Below are 26,743 nucleotides of genomic sequence, written 5' to 3'. Positions count from 1 at the left end.
TACCCCCCAAAACCAGAGTCTACCTACTTTACTGTTTCATGCTCACCTATACTTCTGACTTTACGGGGGCTGACCCCATTACTTCCTCTCGGAGAAGAGTTAACCACAGCTCCTGGGTCAATAAAATTCCTGGGCATGACAAGAGTGTTTCTAACTTACGAACTCCTCTGAAGGTTATCTAGCCTGCCTGTACAGGTTCATCTGGCATGATGTGATTATTTATGCAGTCTCAACCATGAGAGAGGCACGAGATGTTTTAGACTACTAAAGCAGATTCTTTGGGAAGTTAGAAATTATTTATAGTATTAGAAATTATATTAGTGAAGGGTTTTTCATTGTTGAGCCAATATTTACTGCTAAATCTCCATATTCCCTGCCCTTGTAATGAAATAACTAGCATATAGGAGAAATAAGTATCAAATTTTTGATTAACCATGTTAAACCTAGGCTAGTAAATTCCTTTCTTGATTGTAACCACTACACCCTCACCCTATAGGAATGCAACTTTATTTGGAGGTGGCACTGGTTTAAGAAAAATCACCCTGGAAAAAATAAGTTTTTGATTGGATGACCGTTATCAGAAAGGGCCATAAAATGTCAGCAGACTCATGGCCAGAAGATGAAAAACCCATAAGACCTTTGTAAACACTATATGAAGCAGCTTGATTTTGACAAGGTCAGGTCTGCCACCCGTGACTCTGTATTCATCCCTATGTATAACAATAAAATGTATATAAGCAAACCTGAAAAAATAAAGAAATCAGATCAGTTTCTGGTGAATGATTGCCCCGTGTTGTTCTTTTTTCCCCCTGGCTGAATTCCCATCTGGAACGTGGGTACTCACCAAGCCTGCTAATTTTTCCTGGGCTTCTAAGATCGGACTGGGGAGGCCTCAGTGCCTCCTCTCTTCAGGAGAACAGAAAGACGCCTGTGGCCTACAGGTAGGTGTGATTGTATTCCATGTAAGCCTAGTTATTCAGCCTCTTTTCTCCACTAATCTTCCTACTACACTATTCCTTTCTAATCTCTCTTTATATCTATAATTAAATAATTTTTCCTAGGACGCCTATTCCATCTCCTTCGGCCTGGATGTTGTGACGATGGAAACACCCTGCATCTTGATTATAGCTGTGGATTCCATCTATCAAAATGTGGTATACATTTATATGAAGCACCTGATTTTACAAGGGTCAGGTCTGCTGACCCCGCGTGACTCTGTATTCATCCCTATGTATAACAAAAGTATATAAGCAAACCTGGAAAATAAAGAAATCAGATCAGTTTCTGGAAAGACTGATTCCCCGTGTCATTTCTTTCTGTGGTATACATCTATCAAAATGTACTTAGTTGTATATTTTTAAATGGTGCAGTCAAGAGGATTCATATAAAATCTACCACATTTCTCCATACCAGCGGAATTAGGAAATGAAATTCAATAAAACATAACAGAGATAAACATCCATGATCATTTAATGCTTAAGAATACAGACTGATGACTCCTGAAAACTACTGCTGAGAGAATTAAAGGAGACCTAAATAAATAGAAGTATATGTAATATTTGTAGATTGGAAGATAGTACGTTTAGAATGTCAAATCCTTGTTATTCTCAATAGTATTGCACCTGGCATTTGGGGGATGTATATTTTGCAGGCTAATTATAACATGTAAATGGAAATCAGAGTATCTAAATTAGCCAAGACACACTGAAGGAGAATTAAGTTGGAGGATTTACTCTACTAGGTTTCAAAACTCAGGTTAAAACACTGTAATTAAGACAATGTACTGGTTTAAGGAAACAGAACACAAATTGATGAATGAAAGAGGAGAGAGTAAGTGATAACCATATCCAGTTTTTTAATAAAGTCAATATGCATCACGGGGTAATGATAGACTTTTCTGCAAAAGATCTGTTGTGAAAAACAGGATCAAGTGAGAAATTATTAATACATTTGGGAAGTTTTTGGTAGAAATGCAGTATAGGTGAAGGACACAGCTACTTGGAAGAATCTGACACAAGAGTGAACTAGAAAATGTGGGATGGGGTTTCAGAGTAGAAGGGATATTACCCGGGTGTGGCTCCCGCCCTTAGAGCATGGGGGCCTTGACCCGTTAGAGACCCTCTCTGTGCCTCAGTTTCTTCCTCTGCAAAGCAGCAGAGAGTTATGTTTTTGGCACCAGTCAATTTTGAGCACTAGAAGTACCATAAATGAAAAAATCATCCCCTCGAATCATGAGGGAGGTCAAAGAAATCAGTTGTAAGACTAAGCACACCTGAGTACCTTTAACAAATATATTCCAGGTCCCACCTGAACTTGCTGAATCACAGCTGCTTCAGTGAGGACAGTGCACTTGTTTGGGTACTAACTCTCCCAGGTGAATCTTACAGTGATCAGCCTGGGGACAGAACAACTGAGCTGCATACCTTTTACCCCAAACACAGAAGGAGGTCAGAGCAGAAGTCCAAGGGTGTTTCCAATCCAGTGACTAAAGCAGAGAACTATTGGAAGACTCTAGCATTGAAGGACTAGGTCCATCTGACCCCGTGTGCCTCTTGTCCAGTGTACAGCAGAGACACAAGTCCTTGGGGACACATGCCTGTGGCACCTGACTATCCTCCTCAAGGAAAGTGAGAGCCCTAATTTTAAATTCAGTCTGGTTTGCGTGAAAGCTGAATTCACCCTTGTTTGCTCATCGATGGGACCAATCTTTCCAAGCTGCCACTTTCTAAAAATAAATCGTACTAGAAATGCAAACTTCAGCAAAGATGTTTATTAGAAAATTTTATAAACACTCAAGCCACCTAACAAGAAACCAGAAAGTTAGCAAGAGCATTCAATTTCAGGAGAGTTCGGCCCAATGGAGCACAGTCACTGAGAGAAAAGATCCTTGAGTTGAAGAGAAGTGATCCTTCTGTCCGGGGACGTCCTACTAACTCCAGCGGGCTAGGAAAGCAGCTGCCCATTCTAACAGATGGGATTCTCAGGGGGTGCTAGTGGTAAAGAACCCACCTGCTAATGTAGGACATGCAAGAGACATGGTTTTGATCCCTGGGTCAGGAAGATTCCCTGGAGGAAGAAATGGCAACCCACTCCAGTCTTCTTGACTGGGAAATTCCATGAACAGAGGAGGCTGGAGGGCTACAGTCCATAGGATCACAAAGAGTGGGACACGACTGAAGCAACTTAGCACAGCACAGATTCTAATAGATGGGCTGCTCTTGCCTCCATAAGGCCTCTGGTGTCCTGAAGCACATAAGCACTATGGAAGCCTTAGAAGGGCCCAGCCATCACTTCTCCTATTGTTCAGTGCATAGAAATGGTTTAGTTGAAAAAGGGTAGGGCTCTACGAATAAAGTCAGGTCACAGAGAAAAAGAGGAGTATGAAATGGGACAAAGGCAGGATAAAAACAGTAGGTTTCTCCTACCTACAAAATGCAAGGCAATAGCCTACTTGCCTTGATAAAGTTTTTTTTTTTTTTTTGTAAAGTTAACGTTGGTCAAATAAATTTTTTAATGTACCTCTTCTACAATGATGTTACCTTGATGATTACAGTGAAAGAAAGTATCATAATCTGTGTGAAATGCCTGGCATGGTATCAGTCAACGAACTATACCTGTTATATACTTCTGTTCAGTTCAGTTCAGTTCAGTAGCTCACCAGGTGTGTCCGACTCTATACGGCCGCATGAATTGCAGCACACTAGGCCTCCCTGTCCGTCACCATCTCCGGAATTTATTCAAACTTATGTCCATCAAGTCGGTCAAGTCATCATGCCATCTCATCCTCTGTCGTCCCTTCTCCTCCTGCCCTCAATCCCTCCCAGCATCAGAGTCTTTTCCAATGAGTCAACTCTTTGCGTGACTTGGCCAATGTACTGGAGTTTCAGCCAGCATCAGTCCTTCCAAAGAACACTCAGGGCTGATCTCCTTTACGGACTGTTGGATCTCCTACTGTCCAAGGGACTCTCAAGAGTCTTCTCCACCACAGTTCAAAAGCATCAGTTCTTCGGTGCTCAGCATGGCAAAATTCATCCCTGTTTGACCTCAAGTCAGATACCTTTTGTGAGCTTTTTTGATTTCATCATATTTAAAATGAAGACATTTGACACATTTTTCTCTCCCCCACAGAATTTCAGGCCCCACAGCAACCAGAAAATAGATTTCCTTAAAGCCTTTGCTGAATCTCCAACACCAACCATCATTAAACGTTGTACTCGGAGGACTGTGTGGGAATGCGGGGAACAGAAGCTTTCATAAGTAGTTGTTCCAATTTTGTATCTTTTACCTTAACATGAACAAAAATCAGTAGCCTATTGCCACACCCATTTCACCCCCCATCCAGGTTAGACCAACAGCTAAACTGAAGAGACGGATACTATAGGGCTTCCCTAGGTCTCAGACTCACAAGACCCGGGTAGGAAGAGATGCTAAGGAAGTGAGGAGTTGGTTCAGACCATCACTGTCCGAGGGCTTGCCTGTCTCTCTTTCCTCAAACTCAGCTTCTGTATCACTGAACACAATGCTTATGTTCACTTTGGATCATCATGATCCCTGACCTATGACCTTGAACCTAACCGTGCTCTGTTTTTGGAATACAACCACAGGTCAATGGCATGAGGAAAACTCAAAGAGATGGATCCAACTGTGTGCCACAAACACTGCTCTGGAACCCTGGTCTGTTCAATAGAGTGACCTGCATGAACACAGAACAATAGCACGAGGCTGTCACACCTTTCCTAAACAGATAGGCACCCCATGGACTCAGTGGCTCAGTGGTAAAGAAGCAGCCTGCAATGCCGGAGACACAGGAGGTGCAAGTTGGATCCCTGGGTCAGGAAGATCCTCTGGAAGAGGACATAGCAACCCACTCCAGTATTCTTGCCTGGAGAATCCCCATAGACAGAGCAGCCTGATGGGCTACAGTCCTGGGATCGCAAAGAGTCAGACAAGAATGAGGTGACTGAGCACAAGCACACCGTGTTTTCAAGGATGTACACATGAACTCTTTTAGTCACTTTGACGGCTTGGAAAGAGCTCTTGTGAGGCTATAATGAAATACATAAATGAAAGTATGAAATGTGGTTTTTAGTAACATTAAAAAAATACCAAATAGAGCAATCGCAGCATATCAAATTTAAGTTCATTCTGAAGCCAACATGCTGCCCAGTAAAGAGAATAAATTAAGATAACAGGATGCAGCAAAAGAATACTGAGATGGGACAGAAAATATTTTTAAAATTATTTAAGCACTTAGTATTGTACTCTGATTTTATCCTACCGTTTTCAGGACACAGACTAAACTGGAAGACCTAGAGAAGAAGTTCATGACAGTCGACAAGTGTGACATCCTTCTCTTGTGAAAAAGCCAGAAGATCGGTTTAAAGAGAAGATGAGGTGATATTGTTTTTGCAGTAGTCATGTATGCGTGTGAGATTTGGACTATAAAGAAAGCGAGTGTCAAAGACTTAATATTTTTGCACTGTGGTGTTGGAGAAGACTCTATAGAGAGTCCCTTGGACTACAAGGAGAACAAATTCCATCCTAAAGGAAATCAATCCTGAATATTTATTGGGAGGACTGATGCTGAGGCTGAAACTCCAATACTTTGGCCAGCTGATGCAAAGAACTGACGCATTGGAAAGGACCCTGATGCAGGGAAAGATTGAAGGTGGGAGGAGAAGGGGACATCAGAGGATGAGATGAATGGCATCACCGACTTAGGGATGTGAATTTCATTGAACTCCAGGAGTTGATGAGGGACAGGGAGACCTGGTGTGCTGCAGTCCATGGTGTTGCGAAGAGTCAGACATGACTGGGCGACTGAAATGAAGTGAACTGAACTGAGGTGACTTTATGATAGCCCGACAGAAATTAAGACCTGCCAGCAAAGTATTTCTCCCATGAATATTTTTATATACACAAGAATGAACAATGAGAACTCAGCTTAGATAGTGTTTGGAAGGAGATAGATCAGTGGTATCCGGACATGTGTAGTCAACATCAGAGTGGCTGCTGAGGGCTTGGGTGCTATCAGTGGTAATGTTCACAAACGGTCATGGCATAGCCACCTGGAAGACAGGGGCCCCCAAGATTCCATGTACCCCTCCCCCTACCAGTTCTGTTATGGCAACTGCAGATGGTTACCTAGCACGCTGGGTCCCCCTCCTTCACTTCTCTCTGAGTCTGAGCCCCAAGCAGCTCCCTTGGCTCTGAGCTCTGGCATCCTCTACTTCTTTTTGTGGTTGAGAACCCTCTAGTTGTTCCCAACAGTAAGTCAGGAATTCCAGGTTTGTCATCCCTCAGTGCTGATTAAACTAATGTGACTTTGCTTGTCTTTCATCCCCATATATTGGGTATCTCCCCCACCTCTGTCTTCTACCCCTTCTACCACATGTCACCATGGCAGTATGTCTTCCTCTTTATCGGATCTGAGGGCAGAACCTACCCTTATGGAAGTCAACTAGGAGCTTCGGTTGCAGCTGGCAAAGTACAAGCAGGACTTCAGAGACCTCACAGAGAAATTCCTCATATCCCGGGCTACTGCTTACTCCCTGGCTAACCAGCTACAGAAATATAGTAAGTCTTTGAGGTCATGGTCACCAAAGCAAGGAATGATCACTGTCTTCCCTCTAAGAAACTGCAAGTCTCCAGGATTGGTCTCCATTTCCTTGGTCATTTTGAATTCCATCCTGACCACAATCCAGGAAAGGTAGTAGTGGCTCTTTTGCCTTCAGTTTCCTGGGGCTGGGAAAATGGAGGCACAAGGAGTGGAGGCCTTTTCCACGTTTGCAGTGATGTGCAGGGTGAGATTAGAGTTAAAATTCCAGACAGTGATTCCTGGTGCAGGCACAGGAGTGTCTGTGTCTCTCAGGAGCAAACTAAGCTGTGTTGACTGGAATCTGTTCTGTTCTATATCTGATCCTGCATGCCTCTTGGCTAAACATCTGGGACTAATGAACTACTTCAGTTCAAGGTTCTCTGAGGTTCCATTGGCAAAGCCCTGTGGTAGTTACACTGGGGTAACGTGTGGTTAGACACTGTAAGAAGGAGGGGATATGATTTAAAGTAGGTTAAGGATGAGTCTGCTTCTCATTGAAACCATGGTTTCTGTGATGCCATCAAGACAGAGGCTCCCTGGTGAGAAGGAAGCTGTGTTTTCTGAGTGTGCAGGTTCTCCTTCCTGAGTCCAAGAAATCTATGTGACTCTGTGGCAAGATTGAAGGTGTTTCTGGTGAAATCAGACAATCTGCACTTTCCCCTCTCCCCACTTGACCCGTGGTGAAACTTTGGTGATACAGGTTGACCAGGAGTCAGGGGAAACCTGAGTCTGTGCTACAAGATGGGTGACCAACATGAGATTGATGGTAAGTGGGGGGAGATCACCAACCCCAGTAAAAACCCAGGCAGAGTGTGAGGAGCCCTTTGCACCCACAGTCAGCCTGGTGATTGGAATCATTGTTGCCTGTTCAGTAAGAGGGGCCTGGAGTAAGGAAAGAAGTCAAGACCAGGGTACATGCACAACAAGGGGGCGAGAGGAATCTTGACCACTTGTGTCTGTTTCACTTTCCTACAGTCATTTTCAGTGAAGCAATGAGGGAGTCAATGAAAAATGATGGACACAGAGACAAGGAAGAGGTCAAGCCTCCTATTTAAGATAGTGAAATGATGAGCTTTGGGGAAAGCACAAACTGAGTTTTATTCACACCACTCCTTATGATAGTAACAAAATTCTAGGAAAGAAATTGTGAGCGGAGAAGAAGAAATGTCTCACCGGGACCTTGGTGTGGAGGTCACCACAGCACAGTGGAAAGACGTGGACTCTGGGCCAGGCTTCCTGGGCTCACATCGCTGTTGGGAACCTTCCTGTGTCTCTGTTTCCTCCTGTGTCTGTGTGGTGCTGTAATAGTAACTATTGTTTGAGTTGTGGTGAATGCTGAGTAAATCTGACAAAGCCCTGACCGTAGTGCCCGGCTTGGTGTAAATACACTTAGTTCATAGTTCTACTGTGCCTAATAACACAGACTTTCTCAGTGTTTGGCATATCTCCTTCAGGTCCGTATGGTTTCATGTATTCTATTTCACACAAGTGTGTACCAGCAAGTTTTATACCCTGAGACACTTGTTCGTTACTGAAATCCCGGCAGGAGGGAACCAGCAGTCCTCTAGTCCTGGGGGCCTTCCCGACCACACAGGAATCGCCACCTCAGGCCCTGCTCAGTGTCTCACCTAAGAGGCTGCAGGTCTTGGTTCAGTGGCCCAGGATTCAGGGTCAATCTCAAGGGATGTGAATTCTGACTTTGTCCAATGGCAGTTCATCCTATTTATGGTCTGTGCCTAGGAGCTTTCCTCACCTCTACAATGGGGAGTAACCTCGGTTGAGACACTGAGGAATCAGATGTGGAAACCATTCCATTGAGACTGAAGAAGGAGTTACATCCACCGCTGAGGTGGCCCATCCTCCTCCCTGAAGGCAGTGAGCACAGCAGCCTGGCCAGCTTTCCCTGAGGCTGTGTCTCTCTTTCCTCAGAGTGTGAAGCATGTAAGGACATAGTTGAATCCGTGCTGGGAGAGAAGCTGCTGTTTGAGGAGCGGAGGCCAGCAGAGAAGCCGGCAGACAAGCCAACGCTTGATGAAAGGCTGAGGTGGGAGGGCAGGGATGATCACAGCGAGCACAGGGCACAATATTATCAAACAGGTGGAGAACACCAGTTGGTGAATTATGGATTCCAGGTGTTATTCAGGAAGTAATTTACTTTGCTTTTAAATAAACTACTGACTTGAATCGCATCATAAAATTCACTACATTCAAGTGAACCAGTGGCACTTGGCTCATTCACAATGTTGTGCCATCAATACCTTATTTGCCTTTAAACCACAACCCGCTCCCGACTGACTACATCCTGGAATCCTTTCTTGACCCTGTCATTCTTACATTCTTTTCAATTCACACCCGCTGTGCTTGTCCACACTCTATATCTTGCTGTGTGTCATTCACTGGACAGTACTTTGTGTTGCCACATTAAAAATACAGAAAACACTTTGTGTATTTTTCTAATGAAAATGGGCATGGCCGAGTGCGGAACCAAAGAGACATCCTCATGGTGCAGATTCAGGGAGACATTGACGCGTGCATGTGCACTCAGTCGTGTCTGACTCCTTATGACCCCATGGACTTAGCCCTCCAGGCTCCTCTGTCCATGAAGTTTCCAGGCAAGAATACTGGAATGGGTTGCCATTTCCTTCTCCAGGGAATGTTCTGGACTCAGGGATCAAACCTGCATCTCTTATGTTTCCTGAATTGTCAGTCAGATTCTTTACCAGCTGAGCCACCAGGATAGACATTAGGTTATCTTTACAGAAGCAAAAGATGAATGAAATGTCACAAAATCTTACAGGAGTACTTTCTGATACGGAGGAAACCTTTGTTTGCCTTCTTTCTCTTTGACATAAGCCAGTCATCAGATTCGGAGTAGGAAATGGCACCCCACTCCAGTATTCTTGCCAGGATAACCCAGTGGGCAGAGGAGACTGGTGCACTATAGTCCATGGGGTTTCAAGAGTCAGACACAACTGAGTGACTGAGCCAGTCATCAGATATGTGCCAGAATTCTGTTTCGAGGTTTCCTTGGGGATGTTCTCACAGAAATCCCTAACCGTCTTTCATTTAACTCTTTGCCTATTACAATTGCATCTTCTGTTCCACCTAGGACATGTGACACCCTGATTCGAAGTCAGGCAAGAGAGCTGACCCAGTTACGGCAGACACTACAGCATGGGAAAGATGACTCTGTCCTGCTCAAGCAGCACCTCAAGGACCTCCTCACCCACAATGACCAGGGCAGCCACCAGGGGCAGGGCTTCCGAGAGAGACTGTCTGAGGGATACCGACTGGCAGAGCGCATTGCCTGCAAGCTCAGCCCAGGTGAGGGGGCCACAGACCCTTATAGCACTGATCGTCTCCTAGGTCCCCAGTTGATAAGATGAACACCTCTACTAAGAATATTTATCAGCTTTCCTGTTTCGTGTCCTATTTGGGGCTATGTAGGAGCAGGATTGTCTAAGAGGACAGAGGAGAAATGCACAGGGTGGAGGTCATCGGATCCCAAAGGTTGGCTTTCCTCCATGATGGACCATGGCCACTGGGGCAGGAGGCAACATCCAGCCAGCATTAAGGCACAGAAAGGAGGAGGGGACAGGAGGCAGCTTGTTAGAGTGAGTAGAGCCCTAGATGAAGCTTGGAAGTTCCCAGGTTCCAGGCTGAGTGCTGTGATGACACTATGTGAGAATGGTTGCTTCTCCTTATGTTAATAACTGTTCTCATCTGTGAAATGGATGAAATAATCTGTTGATGGTAGCTAGAGTGATGAAATTTTGGAATATTTACAAGTACACTGCAGAAAAAAGAAAGCCCTTCACTTTTTGATGTGGATAAGGTACTTGACAGAGTTGAACTTGGCATTGGGAAAATGATTTAAACTGGAGCACTCACTTTCCATAGAGAGACTTTCCCAGATAACACGCAAAAGCCACCTTGAAGAGCCAGGATGTTCCCAGATGGAGGCATGTGGGACGTGGTTGTTCTCCTTAAAGAAAGGAGGGCATCTTGTGAGACCTGAGAAGGCTTCTAGAGGCTGTATCTTGGCAGAATTTGTGGCAAGATGGATGATACATTTGTAGAGGTGGAGATGGAAGGCGGACAATGTGAGGTGATATAAAGAAGAAAAGACAACATTTAAATGTTCGCCCAATATCAAACAGAAGGTGTCCTGAGGATGATCTACCAGTTTAGAAACACACTGCCTGCTGGATCAGAAATCCATGCTTGGGCAGTTGTTTAAAGACAATGCATTAAAACTTCCATACAGTACTAACTCATACATAGATATTTATGACTCTGTGACCATATGAGTCCCTGTGTTTGTAGTGGGTGAAGTGACTAGAAGCTGACTGGACATTTCTGATTTTGTTTGCAGAAATTTATGAAGATGACGACGATGAACAAGCACAAGAAAAACTAACCCCCAGGTAACAATTAACTATCAGTTCAGTCACTCAGTCATGTCCGACTCTTTGTGACCCTTGGACTGCAGCACACCAGGCCTCCCTGTCCATCACCAACTCCCAGAGTTTACTCAAACGCATGTCCATTGAGTCCCTGGTGCCATCCAACCATCTCATCCTCTGTCGTCTCTTTCTCCTCCCTCCTTCAGTCTTTCACACCGTCAGGGTCTTTTCAAATGAGTCAGCTCTTCGCATCAGGTGGCCAAAGCATTGGAGTTTCAGCTTCAACATCAGTCCTTCCAATGACTATTCAGGACAGATTTCCTTTGGGATGGATTGATTGGATCTCCTTGCAGACCAAGGGACTCTCAAGAGTCTTCTCCAACACCACAGTTCAAAAGCATCAATTCTTCAGTGCTCAGCTCTCTTTATAGTCCAACTCTCACATCCATACTGGAAAAACCATAGCCTTGACTACATGGAACTTTGTTGGCAAAGCAATGTCTCCGCTTTTCAATATGCTGTCTAGTTTGGTCATAACTTTTCTTCCAAGGAGTAAGGATCTTTTAATTTCATGGCTGCAGTCACCATCTGCAGTGATTTTAGAGCCCCCCCCAAAATAAGTCTGCCACTGGTTCCACTGTCTCCCGATCTGTTTGCCATGAAGTGATGGGACCAGATGCCATGGTGTGGTTTTCTGAATGTTGACCTTTAGCCACATTTTTCACTCTCCTCTTTCACTTTCATCAAGAGGCACTTCACTTCTTCTTCACTCTGCCATTAGGGTGGTGTCATATGCAAATGTGAGGTTATTGATATGTCTCCTGGCAATCTTGACTGCAGCTTGTGCTTCATCCAGCGTAGCGTTTTCCATGATGTACTATGCATGTAAGTTAAAGAAGCAGGGTGACAATATACAGCCTTGACATACTCCTTTTCTTATTTGGAAACAGTCTGTTCCATGTCCAGTTTTAACTATTACTTCCTGACCTGCACACAGATTTCACAAGAAGCAGGTCAGGTGGTCTGTATTCCCATCTCTTTCAAAAGTCTGTGGTGATGCACACAGTCAAAGAGTTTGGCATAGTCAATAAACCATAAGTAGATATTTTTCAGATAGTTCATCTTTCAGTGTCTTATCTTTTTGCCTTTCCTACTGTTCATGGGTTTCTCAAGGCAAGAATACTGAAGTGGTTTACCATTCCCTTCCCCAGTGGCCCACATTTTGTCAGAACTCTCCACCATGACCCTACATGGCATGGCTCATAGTTTCATTGAGTGAGACAAGGCTGTGGACCATCTGATTAGATTGGGTAGTTTTCTGTGATTGTGGTTTTCAGTCTGTCTATCAGGAGCTGGTAATGTGTAGGGAAAATATGGACAGGGTCACAAAAGAACAATAAGTAACTCAAGAGTCACATGCCAGAAGTAAATATAAGCACAACTGCAGATGGCATAATTTATACACTCAACCCACATGGAAATGTCCCTGTATTTGGTTGTCTGTTGTCTCTGTGTTACTTGTATGTATGACCCAAGGCGAATGCAGCACCCTTAGGATTTCATATACACACAGAGAGCATCTGTTCTCTTCTAAAGGAAGTCCAAGTGAGATAAATATCTATTTGTACACTGTTGTTTTAGATCTTTGGAAGGAAGGTAACTAGCAATGGAATTAGTAAAGAAGCAACTAGAAAAATTAAAACAAGGGCAACTGTCCAAAAAAGAAAAAAAATTTGTAGTCTGTGACAATAGTAAGTGAAAGAGGCCTTGGAGGCCTTTCAATTCCTAAAGAGAAGGTAGAACATCTCAGAGAGTCTATAAAGCTTTAATATCTGTATTCACTTCACTGTGCATGCTCAGTGCTCAGTTGCTTCTGAATCTTTGTGACCCCATGGACTGGAGCATGCCAGGCTCCTCTGTCCATTGCATTTTCCCATTGAGAATACTGGATGGGGGTTTGCCATTTCCTTCTCAAGGGATCTTCCTGGCCCAGGGTTCGATGCCACATCTCTGCATTGGCAGGCAGATTCTTTACCACTGAGCCACTGGGGAGGCCCTGATTCACTTGGCTACCTCATCTTAAATTCAACATGGCTTAGGACCCAGGAGAAGCACTTGGTGTGGAAGTTCATTTGTGCTTCTTGCTCCTGAAAGGACCATCCTGGGATGGTGGAGTGTCCTTCCTCATGAGAGGTTTGTGGCCCTATGTAGGGTACCTGCTTGTCCCTCTCTCCCATCTCCAGACAGACACACGCCACTTCATAGAAGAGAGGACAGTTCCTTCTCCCTTTAAGTGGCCTGCTCTTTTGCTCTCTGTGACCACTCCCCATGCCTCCTGTCAAAACCAGCCAGAATGGCTGGGGTCAGATCTTCTTCATTTAATTTTCTGTCATTCCTTTCCCATCTGACACAGCATGGAGCTGCAGGAGGTTGAAAAGAGGGAAGTGCCTGAAGAATCCAAGGATGAATGTGGTCTGATGCCTTCAATTCTCCAAGGAAGTTCTGACAGCCACCAGCCTTACAGTAATGACAAATTTAAAGATCTGGAAGCAGACCTTGGACAGGATGGAGCCTGTGGTTGCTCTTATGCTAAAGAAGAGGAAATTCCAACCAACGTCTCAGGTAGCCCCCATATCATTTCTCCTCACAAGCTCTGTAGATCAAAGAAGGTCATTTCTGAGGACAGGTTGCATAGACACATCTCAGTTGAAAGCAGGAAAAAGGTCTATTATGGAACTCAGACATCCGGTGGGTCAGGGACCTTGCATTCTTTTTTTTGCTCCGGGCTAGTCTCTGTCATCCTGACCCCAGTGTCAGGCATTTGACCCACATCACTTGTGACAACTCTCAGCTACCTCAGCTGGAAATCCCCAGGAGGTGTCTGTCAGAACTAGCTTGGAGCCAGTGTGTTGTTCCCTGCAATGATCTAATTTTTGTAAATGCTCCTGGCCTCTCCGGAAATGATGACAGACTTGCCTCTTTCTAAGGAGAGGTGGTTTCCAGGTTTTGTTTTCCTGCTCTCAGCCCCAGTCTCCCTTTTCTCGATGTTGGCAGGTCTTAGCTAAGATGTTATCTGACACCAAGACAGAGACAACTGAACCATTGCCTTGCTTGGATGTTTCCATGAAGCAAGGCTGGGCTCTGGCAGTTCCTCCAGCTTCACATGCCATGGTTTCTGAGTAGCACCAAAGATTCTTTTTGATTTGCGGGTTAATACAATTCACTGGGCTTCCCTGCTGGCTCAGATGGGAAAGCATCTGCCCCCAATGCAGGAGACCCAGGTTCAATCCCTGCCTCATGGAGATCCTCTGGAGAAGAGAATGGCACCCACTCTAGTATTCTTGTGTGGAGAATTCCATGGACAGAGGAGGCTGGTAGGCTGTAGTCCATGCGGTCACAAAGAGACGGACACTACTGACCGCATAACGCTTTCACAATTCCCCCATCACTCTAGTCTCAAGTATAAATTGCTCTAGACCATCAACAACCACATAATCTGATGGGACTTAGCAATACTATAAAAATAATCTAGAAAATAACTCAGTTCATTTTCTAGCATCTCTGCTGAAAATATATTTTTAAGTGCTTATACAGACTCAGAACAAAGGATGTTGGGAGACATACCAGATCAAGCAGCAAATTTCCTCGATGGGTCAGGACACAGTCCAGTCTAATTCTCATAAGACTTAAGTATCCCAGAATATCTTTGCTAAAGAATTATGTTCTTACAATGAGAATATTAACATCCTTGTTGTAAATGTGTTTACTGAGTATATATCTCTGAGGTGTGATTTGCTTATTATGACCTGCTCTCTCTGAATTTCCTACTAGACAATGAAAATTATCACAAGCCAATGAGTGGACAAGAGCTCCCATTTCCCAGGTAATTTCAAGATCTGTGGGCTGTGAATGCCAGTGGTGACAGCAGGAGCCCTCAGATCCAGAGACAAATAGAAAGTCCTCTGTGTGACTCTCTCATCTGTTCATTCAACTGCAATCATCTCTTTCACAGGGTGGTCTACTTAGATTTCTCTAGTTTGTGTATTTCAATTTTTTAATGATTCAGTTTAGCAGTGTAGAGTGAGTTGACCCAGGTGAAATAACTAAACGTGGGAGTTCCCGTACTCACGTGTTTCTCCTGAGTGGTTAAAGTAGGGTGAGATCCTATGGGGCTTACACTGATTTGGCATCAGCATGTTCGTAAATATTGGATTATGAGGGAAGAAAATAGAATGATATTCATATTAAACCAAAATATTGAAAAAAATAGTTCTTGAAGGCAGAATATGTAGTCTATAACTCCTTTTTCTCCAACTATGAAACTGATTTTGAAGCTGTATTTGTGTAAATAAAATGTTAATTGAATGGAATAGAGTGCAAACTCAAATCTTTAACTTGTTAAAAGCTGTGTTCACTTGGACACAGATATCCAGATCAACACAATGTGTGCAGGAAAGTTTGAGCCGCTGTCCCAGTCCTCTGTGTGTGCTGAGGGTCAGGACGTTAGCATGCAGGGAGAATTCCGTCTCCTCTTTGAACTACCGGTTGTATATCCATTGCCCAGAGATCCTGCCGTCTCTCTACAAACCCATGGCAGCCACCCTCCACTCCACATCAGGAGGAGTTCCTTCCCTCCTTAAGGGGGCTGCCCTTTTGCCTTTTGTGACCACTCCCAATGCCTGTCATCAAAACCAGCCAGATAGCGTGGGGTCGAATCCTCTTAATCTCCTGTCGTCCCTTCTCCATCTGGCACAGCGTGAACTTGCAGGATGATGAAAAGAAGGTGGTGTTCCAGCAATCCCAGGATGAATGTGTTTCAGTACCTTCAACTCTCCAGGAAGGTTCTGCCTGCAACCAGCCTTACAGTGATGGAAAATTTGCATTTGATGAAGAGACTGTGGCATCTGCCGTGGATGAAGCCTGTGGCTGCTCTCACGCTGAAGAGGATGAAATTCCAACTGGTCTCCCAGGTAGTCTTCAATGTATCTGCTAGTCTACTCCGGGAGAATTATTCCCTTTGATAGACCCTGGGCTTACATACTGAAGCCTGATTTGAACCAGACTCTATAACTGCGTTTAAAATAAGACATTCTATGAACGAACTTTCCAAACTTTCCTGTCATAGTGGTCCCTGTGGTAAACCACGCTACCCAAGGTGGTCATGCGGAAGTACGTGTACCTCAGCAGTTGTGGCACAGGAGGTACCTCTCAGGCTTCACAATTTTGAATGAACCTCTTATCGCACATGAAATGCTTTAATTTGCATTTCTGAGTAATGTCCCTGAGTTCCTACTCCTGTCCAAGGCTGTTGGCAGTCTTGTTTATACCTTTGGAGATGTCACTACTTTGGTTCACTTCTACCAACCCATAGTCTCTCTCTTTTCCTTTGACTCATCTTGTTCGAGGTCTTCTGAAACCAGAAGGTAAGCCACACTGTCATCCTTTGGGATGTTTCTCTGAGGTAAGGCAGGGCCCTGGAACTTCCCAACCTGATGAATGGCCACTGTTTGCAGCTTTGAGATTCATTTGACTTGATGGTGTGTGGATTCCACTCCTATTATATCTCAGCATGTAATCACTCATCCCGTTAATAAACAACATTTCAGATGAAAAAGCCTGAGTATTATAGCAGGCTGAGGATGTAGCTAAGTTGTTCCCCAGGAACTGAGGGGAAAAGGATGTATTTAGCTGTTGGTACAGACTCTGGACCATGATACTCTGCCAATGACATATCAAGGAAATTTGTGCAATGGGTCAAGAAGGAAACCCAGTGCCTTCCTATGAGGCTCTTTCTAGGGCCTCCTGTATTATTTCTGTCTTAATAGTCTGTTACCACATTGTGAAGACAGGCACAGGATTGGGCGTTTTTGAAAGGCATTTGCCTGATATAACTCTTCTGTTAATTTATTTGCAGAAAACCAGAATGATCACGATGACATGAAAGGACCAGAGGTGGTTGCCCCGAGGTAATTTTGAGTATCTGTGGGCTCCTATACAGTGATGCCATCTGCAGACCTCTGATCCAGGGAAAAACTGAACGGGCTGAATATATTGTGTCGTCCATTTTGCCCACCACCATTATCCTATTTCATACTGTTCTCTGCTTTCCCTGTGGTACTTCTATTGTTTCCCATTTCTTATTTACTTGTCGAGTTTAAATCCCAAGTCAGCTGACCAGGTGAACTAAGTCAGAGTGATTTTTTTGCACTCAATTCTTATATCAGGTGGGATTTACAGAATGAGATGCCTATCTGCTTCTGTTTGGTGTTAGCATGCTGGCATGCGTGTCATAGAGATGTCAGTGCAATGCAAATGGAAGTGTGAAAGCCAGGGTTCTGTATCCCAGTGTGTGAGGCGTGGCTGTACCATCAGAGGGAATTCAGTGTGTTCATCAGCCAGTTATTTGGCCAGAGCACTGAGCACCTGCTGCTCTTTCTCTCTTCTGCCCTGTAAAACCTCGCTGTGTCTCCCGCACTAAACAGAATTTTCTCTGTCTAATGGACCAGACCCTTGGCGCGCTTCACCACTCAAACATTCCATCAAAACCAGATAGGACTGTACAGTTTCTCATCAGCCTTGGCTTAGTCTTTTGCCCTCCCTCCCCCACCAGGTTCAGCAGACAGCTGCCACAGATGAGAGGGAATGGTGTCCCACGGGACTCTCTGGATGAATACTATCTGACTTACTCGGTTCTTCCTGGCCTCTCAGACTCCTTCTGGCCTTATAGGAGCAATGCCATCTTCTCCCTTGAGGACGTGGATGTCTCTTATGCCTGGGATGTAACCAGTGAGTATTTTCTTGTGATAGACCTCCACCTGGATGCCCACGTAGACTCTGTATGCTCTGTACTCCTTGCCTCTGGGGTGCTGAGATTTGTCATCCCTGTTGGAAGCTCCGTAGACATGATTTGAATCAGACTCTGTGGTAGGCTTTTAAGTACAGACATCAGGTGGGTCTGGGAGCTGTGTTCTCTTCTCCATTCAGGTGAAGCCTATGGGTCAGGCCCCAAGTTAGATCATGGACCCACGGCTGGTGTAACACACTGACTCATTTGTATGTGTGCAGGTGTCTGGAGAGGACTGTATTTTTCTCTGATTCCTATGCAGTGTCTCCTCTTGGCCACAATGCTCCCATTTTCATACCCAAAGTGTCCCTTGAATTTCTGTGCCTTTCCAGAGGTGCTCACAGCCGTAATTATTTGTTGCTTCCCTGGTGTCACTGCTGTCATCCCCAGGGTGTGTCTCCTCTGAATCGCTTGTCTTAGAAAGCCAATCATCTGGACCCCAGGATGCAAAGAGCCCTCCCATCACCTTGCTTGTATGTTTCCATGAAGCAAGGCAGAGCCCTGGCATTTTCCCACCCCATGAATGACTGCAGGTTCCGTGTAACAACCAGGATTCATGTGATTCGGGGTTTTCTTCATTCCATTCATCATTCTGCTAAAGCAGTCAGCATATGATGAGAAAAGCCTGAGTATTACAGTATTCTGCTAGAATGCAGTTCAGCTATTCCCCAGACTCTGTGGGGAAGATGAATCTTTAACTTTTTCCTCAGACTTGGAAGAGAAGACCGTGGTGAGGATATACCAGGGCAGGGAGGTCTTGCCTGATGGCTTAGGAATGCAAACCAAGAACAGTCTGAGAGATCCCACTTGAGGCATCTGGAATATCCTTCATAAATAGTCTATCATCTCACTGTTGATATTGTTGACCCCGGGGCAGTATTGGACACTGGATTATTAATTTACACAGTTATCTGCTAAGTGTTTCTTGACTTCTCTGAATTTATCCATAGAAAATCTCGCTGATCTTGAGGACGAGGAAGATCAAGACATCATCTCTTCGAGGTAACTATGGAGAAACCTGGGTCTAACATCACTGGTGACATCTGGTCATCTCCCATGCAGGGGAGTCAGAAAGTGCTATCAGAACATGCCTATTTCTTCCATTCAGACAACCACATATTGTCCCTGTAACAAGGTTGTCTGTTTTCACCCTTTATGAATCCCTCTCAATGATAGTAACTTGCAGTCAGTTGAAGCAGGGCTACTGATTAGCTGCAGGATTTCTTGTACTCCTCTGTTTTCTCCTTTTCATTAAAACAAGCATGCAATGCTTAACTGCCTCTGTCTCTCTGGGTTACGACCTTGGCAGATATTTCACGGCAAGGAAAGTAACTAGGAAAAATGTCATGTCACATTGCATATTTGAAAAATTGGTCTTGCAATTGCAAGATTTCTGGGAGTCTATTATGCTGCCAGTGCTGGTGTTCATTTGCATGCAGCATGTAAATTTCCACAAAACTTATGTTGTATTTGAAGTCCCCTTGATGGTTTGAGGACATTTGTGACATCACTCTGTGTCCTGGGGTGGCTCATCTCCTTCCTCCTGAAGTCATTTCTTCTCTGTGCTCAGAACATCTCATGCTCACTCTCCCTCACTCTCTCTCCCTTTCCCTCTGCCAGCGCCTTCAGGCCCCTGATGGGAGTTGTGGGTGGGGGGAGACTGATATACCTCCCTGTAAGGGACTCCCCGTTTGTGTTTTGCAACCTGTTCCTTAACCCTCCTATAAAACCAGCTATGGCTCCAGGTTGACTAATCCCTCTTGTTTAACCATCTGCTCTCCCAACCCCACAAATCTCAGTGTGGAGCAGCTGGTGGTAGAAGAGAATGAAGTCCAGCCAGACTCACTGGATGAATGTTATCTGGCTGCTTCTGTTGGCCATCATCTGGCAGGCTCCTGTCATCCTTACAGAAGTGCCTCCTTCCCAACAGAGAGAAGAGAAGTTTGCTTGGCTCTAGATGTAAACGGTGAGTACTCCCAGACAGGTTCTTAGGCTCAGGTTGATTAGAACTATGTTCTCAGTTTTAATTTTTGGAAGGCATCACGAGCCTTTGCATTCTTCTTGCCCCAGGCTGCCCTCTGTCACCTGAACTCATCTCATCAGCACAGGCTTGTGGGATCAAGTCAGACCAGAGAGGGCAAGTGGAGGGATAAGGGCAGAATCTCAGCTACCACTGTCTCACCTGCAGGAATTTGTGGAACAGAGCTCTTTTTATCAGGATTAGAATCCTTATAGTCATGAAATTTTGCAGCTAATTTTATTTCTTGCACAGTTTCTAGCAAGCTCTCTGACTTTGCATTCATGATTGTGATCTGTTCCATATTTGTAATGCACGTTATATTGTTCCCCAGCTCCGGATCTTACCCCTGGGCTGCCTACCTCCCTCTGAAGCATTTAGATACTAGATCCGGAACATCAAATCTGCCTATGCCCTGTAATTTCCATGAAGCCAAGGATCTGTCTCTGTTGTTCCATCCTCTAGAAACACCCATGTGTTTCATCCTTTGTGCAGCAATAAGGAGTCTTCCATGTGTGGGTTATAGTTTCAATGTTTTACACAGTCTCAGTGGTATAATCTCATGGAAACTCTCCATAAGCTCTGTATCTGATAGGGGTATTGACCTAATTTATAAGCCAGGTGTCCTTGGGTAGCAGTTCATAGGGTGTGGAAATGAAAACCTAATATGAAATCCTTTGGGGCTATTTTTTTGTTGTTGTTACTTTTTCTTTAGGAGATGCATTTTTATTCTTAGGACTTTGACTCATAAGATCATCTTGATAAACAAGGAGAAACTCCATTATGTATCAGACTATATCTGACTTCTTTTAGAAAGATATTGCGCATACAAATGTTGTCCATCAGTCAGTTGGTGCCTTTTCACATTGGAAGCAGTTTCTTTCTTATTTCCCATTCTTCCCTGAGGAGCAGAGAAGCAAAGGCTTTCTCAGAATCACAGTAGTTCACAAACCAGAAAGGGAGCATACAGTTATTGTGCACCTGTTGTCTGCCATGCTCCTTACTAAGCGAGCTCCAAGTGCACTGTAGCCCCTTCAGCCCTCCCAGGCACCCTCTCAGGTAGCTGTGGTGTCTCATGGTGGAGCTGAGGGCACTGAGGCTCAGCGAGGTCTCTTTACTTGCCCCGGATTCCTGGCCACTGGCACGTGGGACACTGACCTCTCCTGGGCCTGATTTCTTGGCCAGGCTGCGTCCTCTCCTCTCAGCAGTTGGACCATCAGTGACTAAGAGAGGATGTTGTTCACCGTTTCCTCTTTGCTCTGAACCAAATGATTTGCAACTCTCTTAATCTTCAACAGAAGTTGCCAGAGGGCTGCAGAGAACCCTGTGGTCCCTCACTCAGATCTGCCAGCTCCCAAACCCTCTGTGCACTCTGTCCCGACAGCAGAGCCAGTGGCTCCTGCAGCCCCTCCACGTGGAGCCACAGCTCCACAGGGCGCTCTCTGGAGAATCAGCCAGGGTGAGAGTCCACGCCTCTCCCCACCTCCTGCCCCCGGTCACCTGCTGTCACGACGGGTCCAGGTAGACCGTGAATTTGGCTGTGCTGAAGCCATTAGAAAACTGTGCAGCTCTATCTCAGAAACACTGACAGCCAGGTGTGGGTTCCTATGAAGAGCATCAGTGAGGCTCAGATATGTGTCTGAGATTTGTGTGATATGGTCCCAGCCTGGGAGTCCATTGTTCACAATGGGCCAGGAAAGGCCCAATCCCCACAGATGGGTTGAGATGAAAGAACAGAATATCTAATCTATACAGGGATCCATCCTGTGTCTTGACTCTCATGATAACCCGAGGACACTGTGGATAGCTTTTATGCAGCCATGTGGGTACAAGGAGTCAGCTCTACCCCGCCCTCTCTGTACAGGAAGAAACGCTGCAGAAACAACACAAACACTTGATTTTTAAATTACAACTTGGTCTTCTATTGGAAGCTTTTCCCCACATTAACAATATTGGGCAGTATTGTTGATGTTTGATAAAATGTTTTGTTTGGTGGCTGAGATGGTAAGGCTTCTCCCTACAATGCGGGAGACCCGGGTTCAATTCCTGAGTTGGGAAGATCTCCTGGAGAAGGAAATGGCAACCCACTCCTGTATTCTTGCCTGGAGAATCCCATGGACGGAGGAACCTGATAGGCTACAGTCCATGGGGTCTCAAAGAGTCAGACACGACTGAGCGACTTCACTTTCCTTTTCCTTTGGTTATTTTATATTCTGTCAATACATACAATATTCAAAGCATAGTTTTATTAAAACTCATTCTCAACAAAAGACAATAAAATTAGATGATGAAATTACACAATGATAATCAAAAACAATCCTAGACATTGATTCAAAATAACATTAGAGAATAAGGGTAGTTTTGACAGTTCTTTGAAACACCAAATGTACAAGAATTTACCCTTCAGCCCGAATGAATTATCTTTAAATCTGATTACGTGTCCTAACGTATGATGATTAGTGATTAATGAACTTTGCCTAGTGGAAATATAAAGGGCACAGAAGCCTGAGAGAAGAGCTTCTGGGAAAAGCCCTGGAAGCTCACAGAGGCTCCTGGTACGGGCCTGGGGGCAGAAAGGGGCCAGCCTGAGTCCTAGGAGGATTTGCAGTGGGAGCTGTGGGAAGCGATGTTGCAGAAGAAGGAGGGCCTAGAAGACAGGAGCACTGGAAAGGCGGGTGAGGAGGTTAGATTTGTGTAGCAGGGAGGGGAGGATGAATTTCCACCAACTGAGGAGCATGTGATGAACCAGGATTGGGGGGTGATGAGACAGGTGACCTTTGAGAGTGTGGAGAGGACTGAATCAGAGAAAGCAGTTAGAAGGAGGTTGGATGAATGTCTGATGAGAGTCAGACACAGATGCTCTCTGGAAGACTGAGAGAGAAGAGGAACATGAGAGACAGTTACAGAAACAGACCTTGTTGAGGGTGCGGATGCCTAAGCAGGAGGTGAGAGGAGAGCCGCCCAGACGGCAGTGTAGAGCAGGCCCTGGCGGCTGTGACCTCACATGAGCCTGACCTGGACCAGTGAGGGTACTTCACGTCTTTGGTTAGCCCACGTTCTGAGGATATGTACTCATTTCACAGTAGAAATAGAAGCAGATTTCATTCGCAGCACTGTCCAGGCACCAGTGGGTTGAAGCAGTGTACGTATATTATCTCTCTAAAGGGACACAAAGGTGTTTCCAGCAGGGTCTCAGCCCTTTCCTCCACTAGTTCTAGTTGCTAGTACCATCCATCCCCACTCTGCCCCATGTAGGAATAGAGTTGATTCTATATATACATGGACGGGTGAGTGGAAGGGTAGACAAAATTTCAAGCAAGCAAGTTCAAAAGGGTCTGGAATGTACTGTATTTTCTCAGCTCGACTTCTAGTGGTACCTGAAGCCTTCAGGCCAAATGTCTCTCCCTGTTCTTTTATTCCTGTGGGTAGATATCAAGAACTCTTTCTCCCCCATGCCTAGAGGCTTGGCTAGAACCTTCTCTCTAGGCTACAAGACTAAGGCTAATAACAGAAAAAGAGGCTTGACCCCTTGTGTCACCCAAACCCTCTAGACTCAAGTGGGTGATTTCTCATTTCAAGAAATTGCAGCCTAGCCCCTGCCTCCTCAGCACCCCAGCCGCAGCCATAAATATGACATCTTCTTCACACTGATGTCTGCCTTTGCTGTCTGGGTTCTTGTGTTGTTTCACTTATGGGCTAGGACAGCAGACATGGGTGTTCTGGGAGGGCTTATCAAGAAAAAGCTTCCATTGGTCCTACTGAACCCTCTTTTCCTTTCAGGTGACACATGGGAAGACTGTCACCGGGGACCTGTGAGTTTCCCAGGGTCTGAGGTGCCAACTTCACAGGCACAGCTTCAGAAAAGCACCCACGTGACTGATTGTCTGCAGCGGCAGCTGGACCAGCATTTCGACTGTGGTGACAGCAAAGCCATGCTTGGTCTTTCTTCCACCATCTGGGACTTAAACTCCAACTCTGATTCTGGAAACCAAGGACCACTCTTTCTAGGTAAGATAGAAGAGGGGATTAGGAAGCTCCGGCCCATGTGCTGGTCATCACAAAGCTGTGGGTGGAGGAGGCAGAGGGCCTCTCCCACGCCCACTGTCGGCCCCGTTGAAACTTCCGACACTCTAACAGAGTGAGGTGATCAAGAGCCTGGGACTTAGGACCAGCTCAGCCTCAGGCCCTGGTTCTGCAAATTCCTGCTTGTTTAACTGAGCCACGTTATTTATCTTCCTAGGTATTTGCCTCTGTCGTCCCTCATCTGAACTCTTGAAAAATTCTATCTCCTTTGCATATGGTTGGGAATCATAAACAATATAATGTCCAGGGCATCTGATTCCCTACACTTTGTTTGATAACCACTATGAATATATAATATCTCAGCATTGTGTCTTTCTGGTGCTTTAACACTTACAAAACGACTGCACAATGGTTCTTTCCTCTACGGTAGCATAAGCTTTATAGTCTCCACTTTCTCTAGACCCCATCTTCCCTTGCTTTCTCAGAAAGGTATCTTGGCCAATAGTTTCCTCTCCTTTCAACATCTGTCATCAGGGCAGTTTACTCCTGTTGGGTGCTCTCAGGAACAGTGTATTGGTGGTGGTTTAGTCACTAAGTCGTGTCCAACTCTTGTGACCCCATGAACTGTAGCCTGCAGGGCTCCTCTGTCCATGGGATTCTCCAGGCAAGAATACTGGAGAGGGTTGACATTTCCTTCTCCAGGGGATCTTCCCGACCCAGGAATCAAACCCGGGTGTCCTGCCTTGCAGGCAGATTCAGCAAGAAGAATTCAGCAACAGTGTATTAGCAACATTCAATAGCAGTATAAACACTGGCCCTGCAACTCAGTCCCCTGTTTGTTTATATATCCAGTTTCTTTTCGTCATTTTCCCCTCATTTTAAAATAAAGGGCTACTCTCAATTTCAAAGTGCACCCATTAGTCTCTTTTATGACAATCCATTTAATTCATTCTCTCCACTCATCTCCATGTCCATCTCCTAGTTTTCCTCTTCTCTGGGTCCACCTCAGTTCACATTTCCTTAAAAGAGCTTCCAGACCCTCACATCCATTTCATCTGGGACGTATTCATCCTTACCCTCCACTGGAGCCTGGCGCTACCTGGCGCTCATGCCTCAGGCTGTGGCCTCATCTGAGGAATGAGGAGAGACCCAGGTCCTCAGGTGGAGCTGAGATGAGAAGGAGCCCCCTTGTGTCACACGGAGAGTCTCAAGGAAAGTGCTCAGGGTGGGCAGGGGTGCAGAGCCTGACAAGAGCCACTGGGTCTCCTGGTGTTTGTTGTCTTCTCTTCCCTCTCCTCTCTCCTTTTCTTGTGCTTGGCCTCCCACATTCCCAGCCAGGACTGAACCCCACTGGCTCAGTCACTGTTTCCTGCTCACCTTCCATGGAGACCTGAGCATGAATCCAGGCTTCACAGCAGATTTTGCAGCAAATGGTAGTTTTAATGCCCTTTACTTTCACACCCCTTCACAGTGTGACTCCCACCCACGCCCCCTCCCATGTCTCCTAGTTCCTGTCACCAGAGTTTCTTTCTCATTCTGCTTATTTCTATTTTCGTTTCCAAAGTCAACTCATCAGGAAACCAATAGAATGATCCATTCAATAGCTCAAATCCTTCATTCATTTATTCCATCACAAACACACTCACTTGTGAGGTTTCTTCCATTTTTATCATATTGTCTATGCCTTATTTAACTCATGTGTAATATCATGTGTAGTGTGTTTACATATATATGAAGTGTATATTGATGCACATTTACAAGTTTTCCAAGTTAGACTTCCCCACTTCTTTTCTCTCATGAGGTTCTCCTTCAGCTTTGACCTTGCTTCATCTCTTCCCTCCCAACAGTACAACCTGCATCCTGTGGGAGTGTCTTGCCTTTGTCTTTTCTACCTAGGAATTCTTTGTTGTCATCCATTTTATTTTTCTTGCTCATGTATGGCATTTGGAAACATGTTTGCCCTGTGGCACACTTAACAATGCTGGGTAGTATAAGGAAAATCAGCAAAAAAGAAAATATAAAACTATCTCCATGTCTTCACCTACCCATGGGCTTTCCGATGGCCTTTCTTGTTCCTGAACACTTTCTGTACCTGATGTCCTTCGTGGGTGGAGGAGTGAGTCTTTGTAAATCATGAATAACAATGGATCCTGTTGGCTGTGGTTTTATCTTCAGAGCTGGGTGCTTCCATCAGCATGAAGAACCCTCCCAAGCTGGAAGGTGAGGGCTCCACAGCAAGCACACATGAGCATCCAGTCCGCAACAAGATTAAGGGTTCAAGTGTCCTGAGACAGAAGGGCATCAGAAGAAAACCGCTGTTTGGCGAGTGGAGCCTAGCCTGCAGATTCCCTGGCCTGCAAGCGTAGGGTACGGAGGTAACCCCATGCACTTCTTCCTTATGCTCTTGATCTGTCATGGCTCAATCTCCCACTGATTTTTCTCTTCCTCATTTCTTCACTCAACAGCTGACACTACTTCTGCGTGGTCTTTCCTCTCTTTTCCATGGGGGCTGCCACCCTGCAGGGCCCTTCCTTCTCAGTCTGCTGTTTCCCCTCTGACCTCTACTGTTTCCCCATTGCTACCATCCTCATATTCCCTCTGACCTTTCCTATTAGCCACAAGGAAGCCCAGATCCATGGTCCTCCTCATCAGAATAGCAGCATTTAAGCACTGGCCTTAAGTGACACACATTCTTGGTTTCTTCACCTTACTTTCCCTGCCCCTGTCTCCAAGTCCACTGTCTCTTTCTTCCAGGATCATGTCTTAAGGAATCACTCGCATGTGAGTTGGCTTCTGGAGAAATGAACCTAGGACAGCCTTTAACCCTCAGCTTTTCCACTGAATAAGAAATACCA

At 45.2% G+C, this 26,743-nt stretch overlaps 1 protein-coding gene across 2 annotated transcripts in view; it reads left to right on the top strand.

The window, feature by feature from the left end:
• The window catches only part of LOC114117240 (neuroblastoma breakpoint family member 4-like), a 32,571-nt gene that overhangs the window by 1,363 nt on the left and 4,465 nt on the right, over positions 1–26,743 (top strand). Inside the window, exons 1-13 of one of the 2 annotated variants that reach the window (XM_060413618.1) lie at positions 816–7,364; positions 8,528–8,642; positions 9,708–9,922; positions 10,974–11,025; positions 13,418–13,626; positions 14,836–14,887; positions 15,760–15,974; positions 16,919–16,970; positions 17,615–17,790; positions 18,799–18,850; positions 19,648–19,814; positions 23,646–23,873; positions 26,064–26,255. In XM_060413618.1, the coding sequence (XP_060269601.1) occupies positions 7,340–7,364; positions 8,528–8,642; positions 9,708–9,922; positions 10,974–11,025; positions 13,418–13,626; positions 14,836–14,887; positions 15,760–15,974; positions 16,919–16,970; positions 17,615–17,790; positions 18,799–18,850; positions 19,648–19,814; positions 23,646–23,873; positions 26,064–26,254 (1,749 nt within the window). In that variant the 5' untranslated portion in view covers positions 816–7,339 and the 3' untranslated portion in view covers position 26,255. Of the gene's footprint in view, positions 1–815; positions 7,365–8,527; positions 8,643–9,707; positions 9,923–10,973; positions 11,026–13,417; positions 13,627–14,835; positions 14,888–15,759; positions 15,975–16,918; positions 16,971–17,614; positions 17,791–18,798; positions 18,851–19,647; positions 19,815–23,645; positions 23,874–26,063; positions 26,264–26,743 lie in introns of those variants that run through there. The other variant, XM_042253293.2, reaches the window with a different exon arrangement.

The sequence above is a fragment of the Ovis aries genome, chromosome 1 (assembly GCF_016772045.2).
Source record: "Ovis aries strain OAR_USU_Benz2616 breed Rambouillet chromosome 1, ARS-UI_Ramb_v3.0, whole genome shotgun sequence".
NCBI classification, from domain to species: domain Eukaryota; kingdom Metazoa; phylum Chordata; class Mammalia; order Artiodactyla; family Bovidae; genus Ovis; species Ovis aries.
The sequence above is the reverse complement of the archived record's forward strand: the minus strand, read 5'-3'. Positions and strand labels throughout refer to the sequence as shown.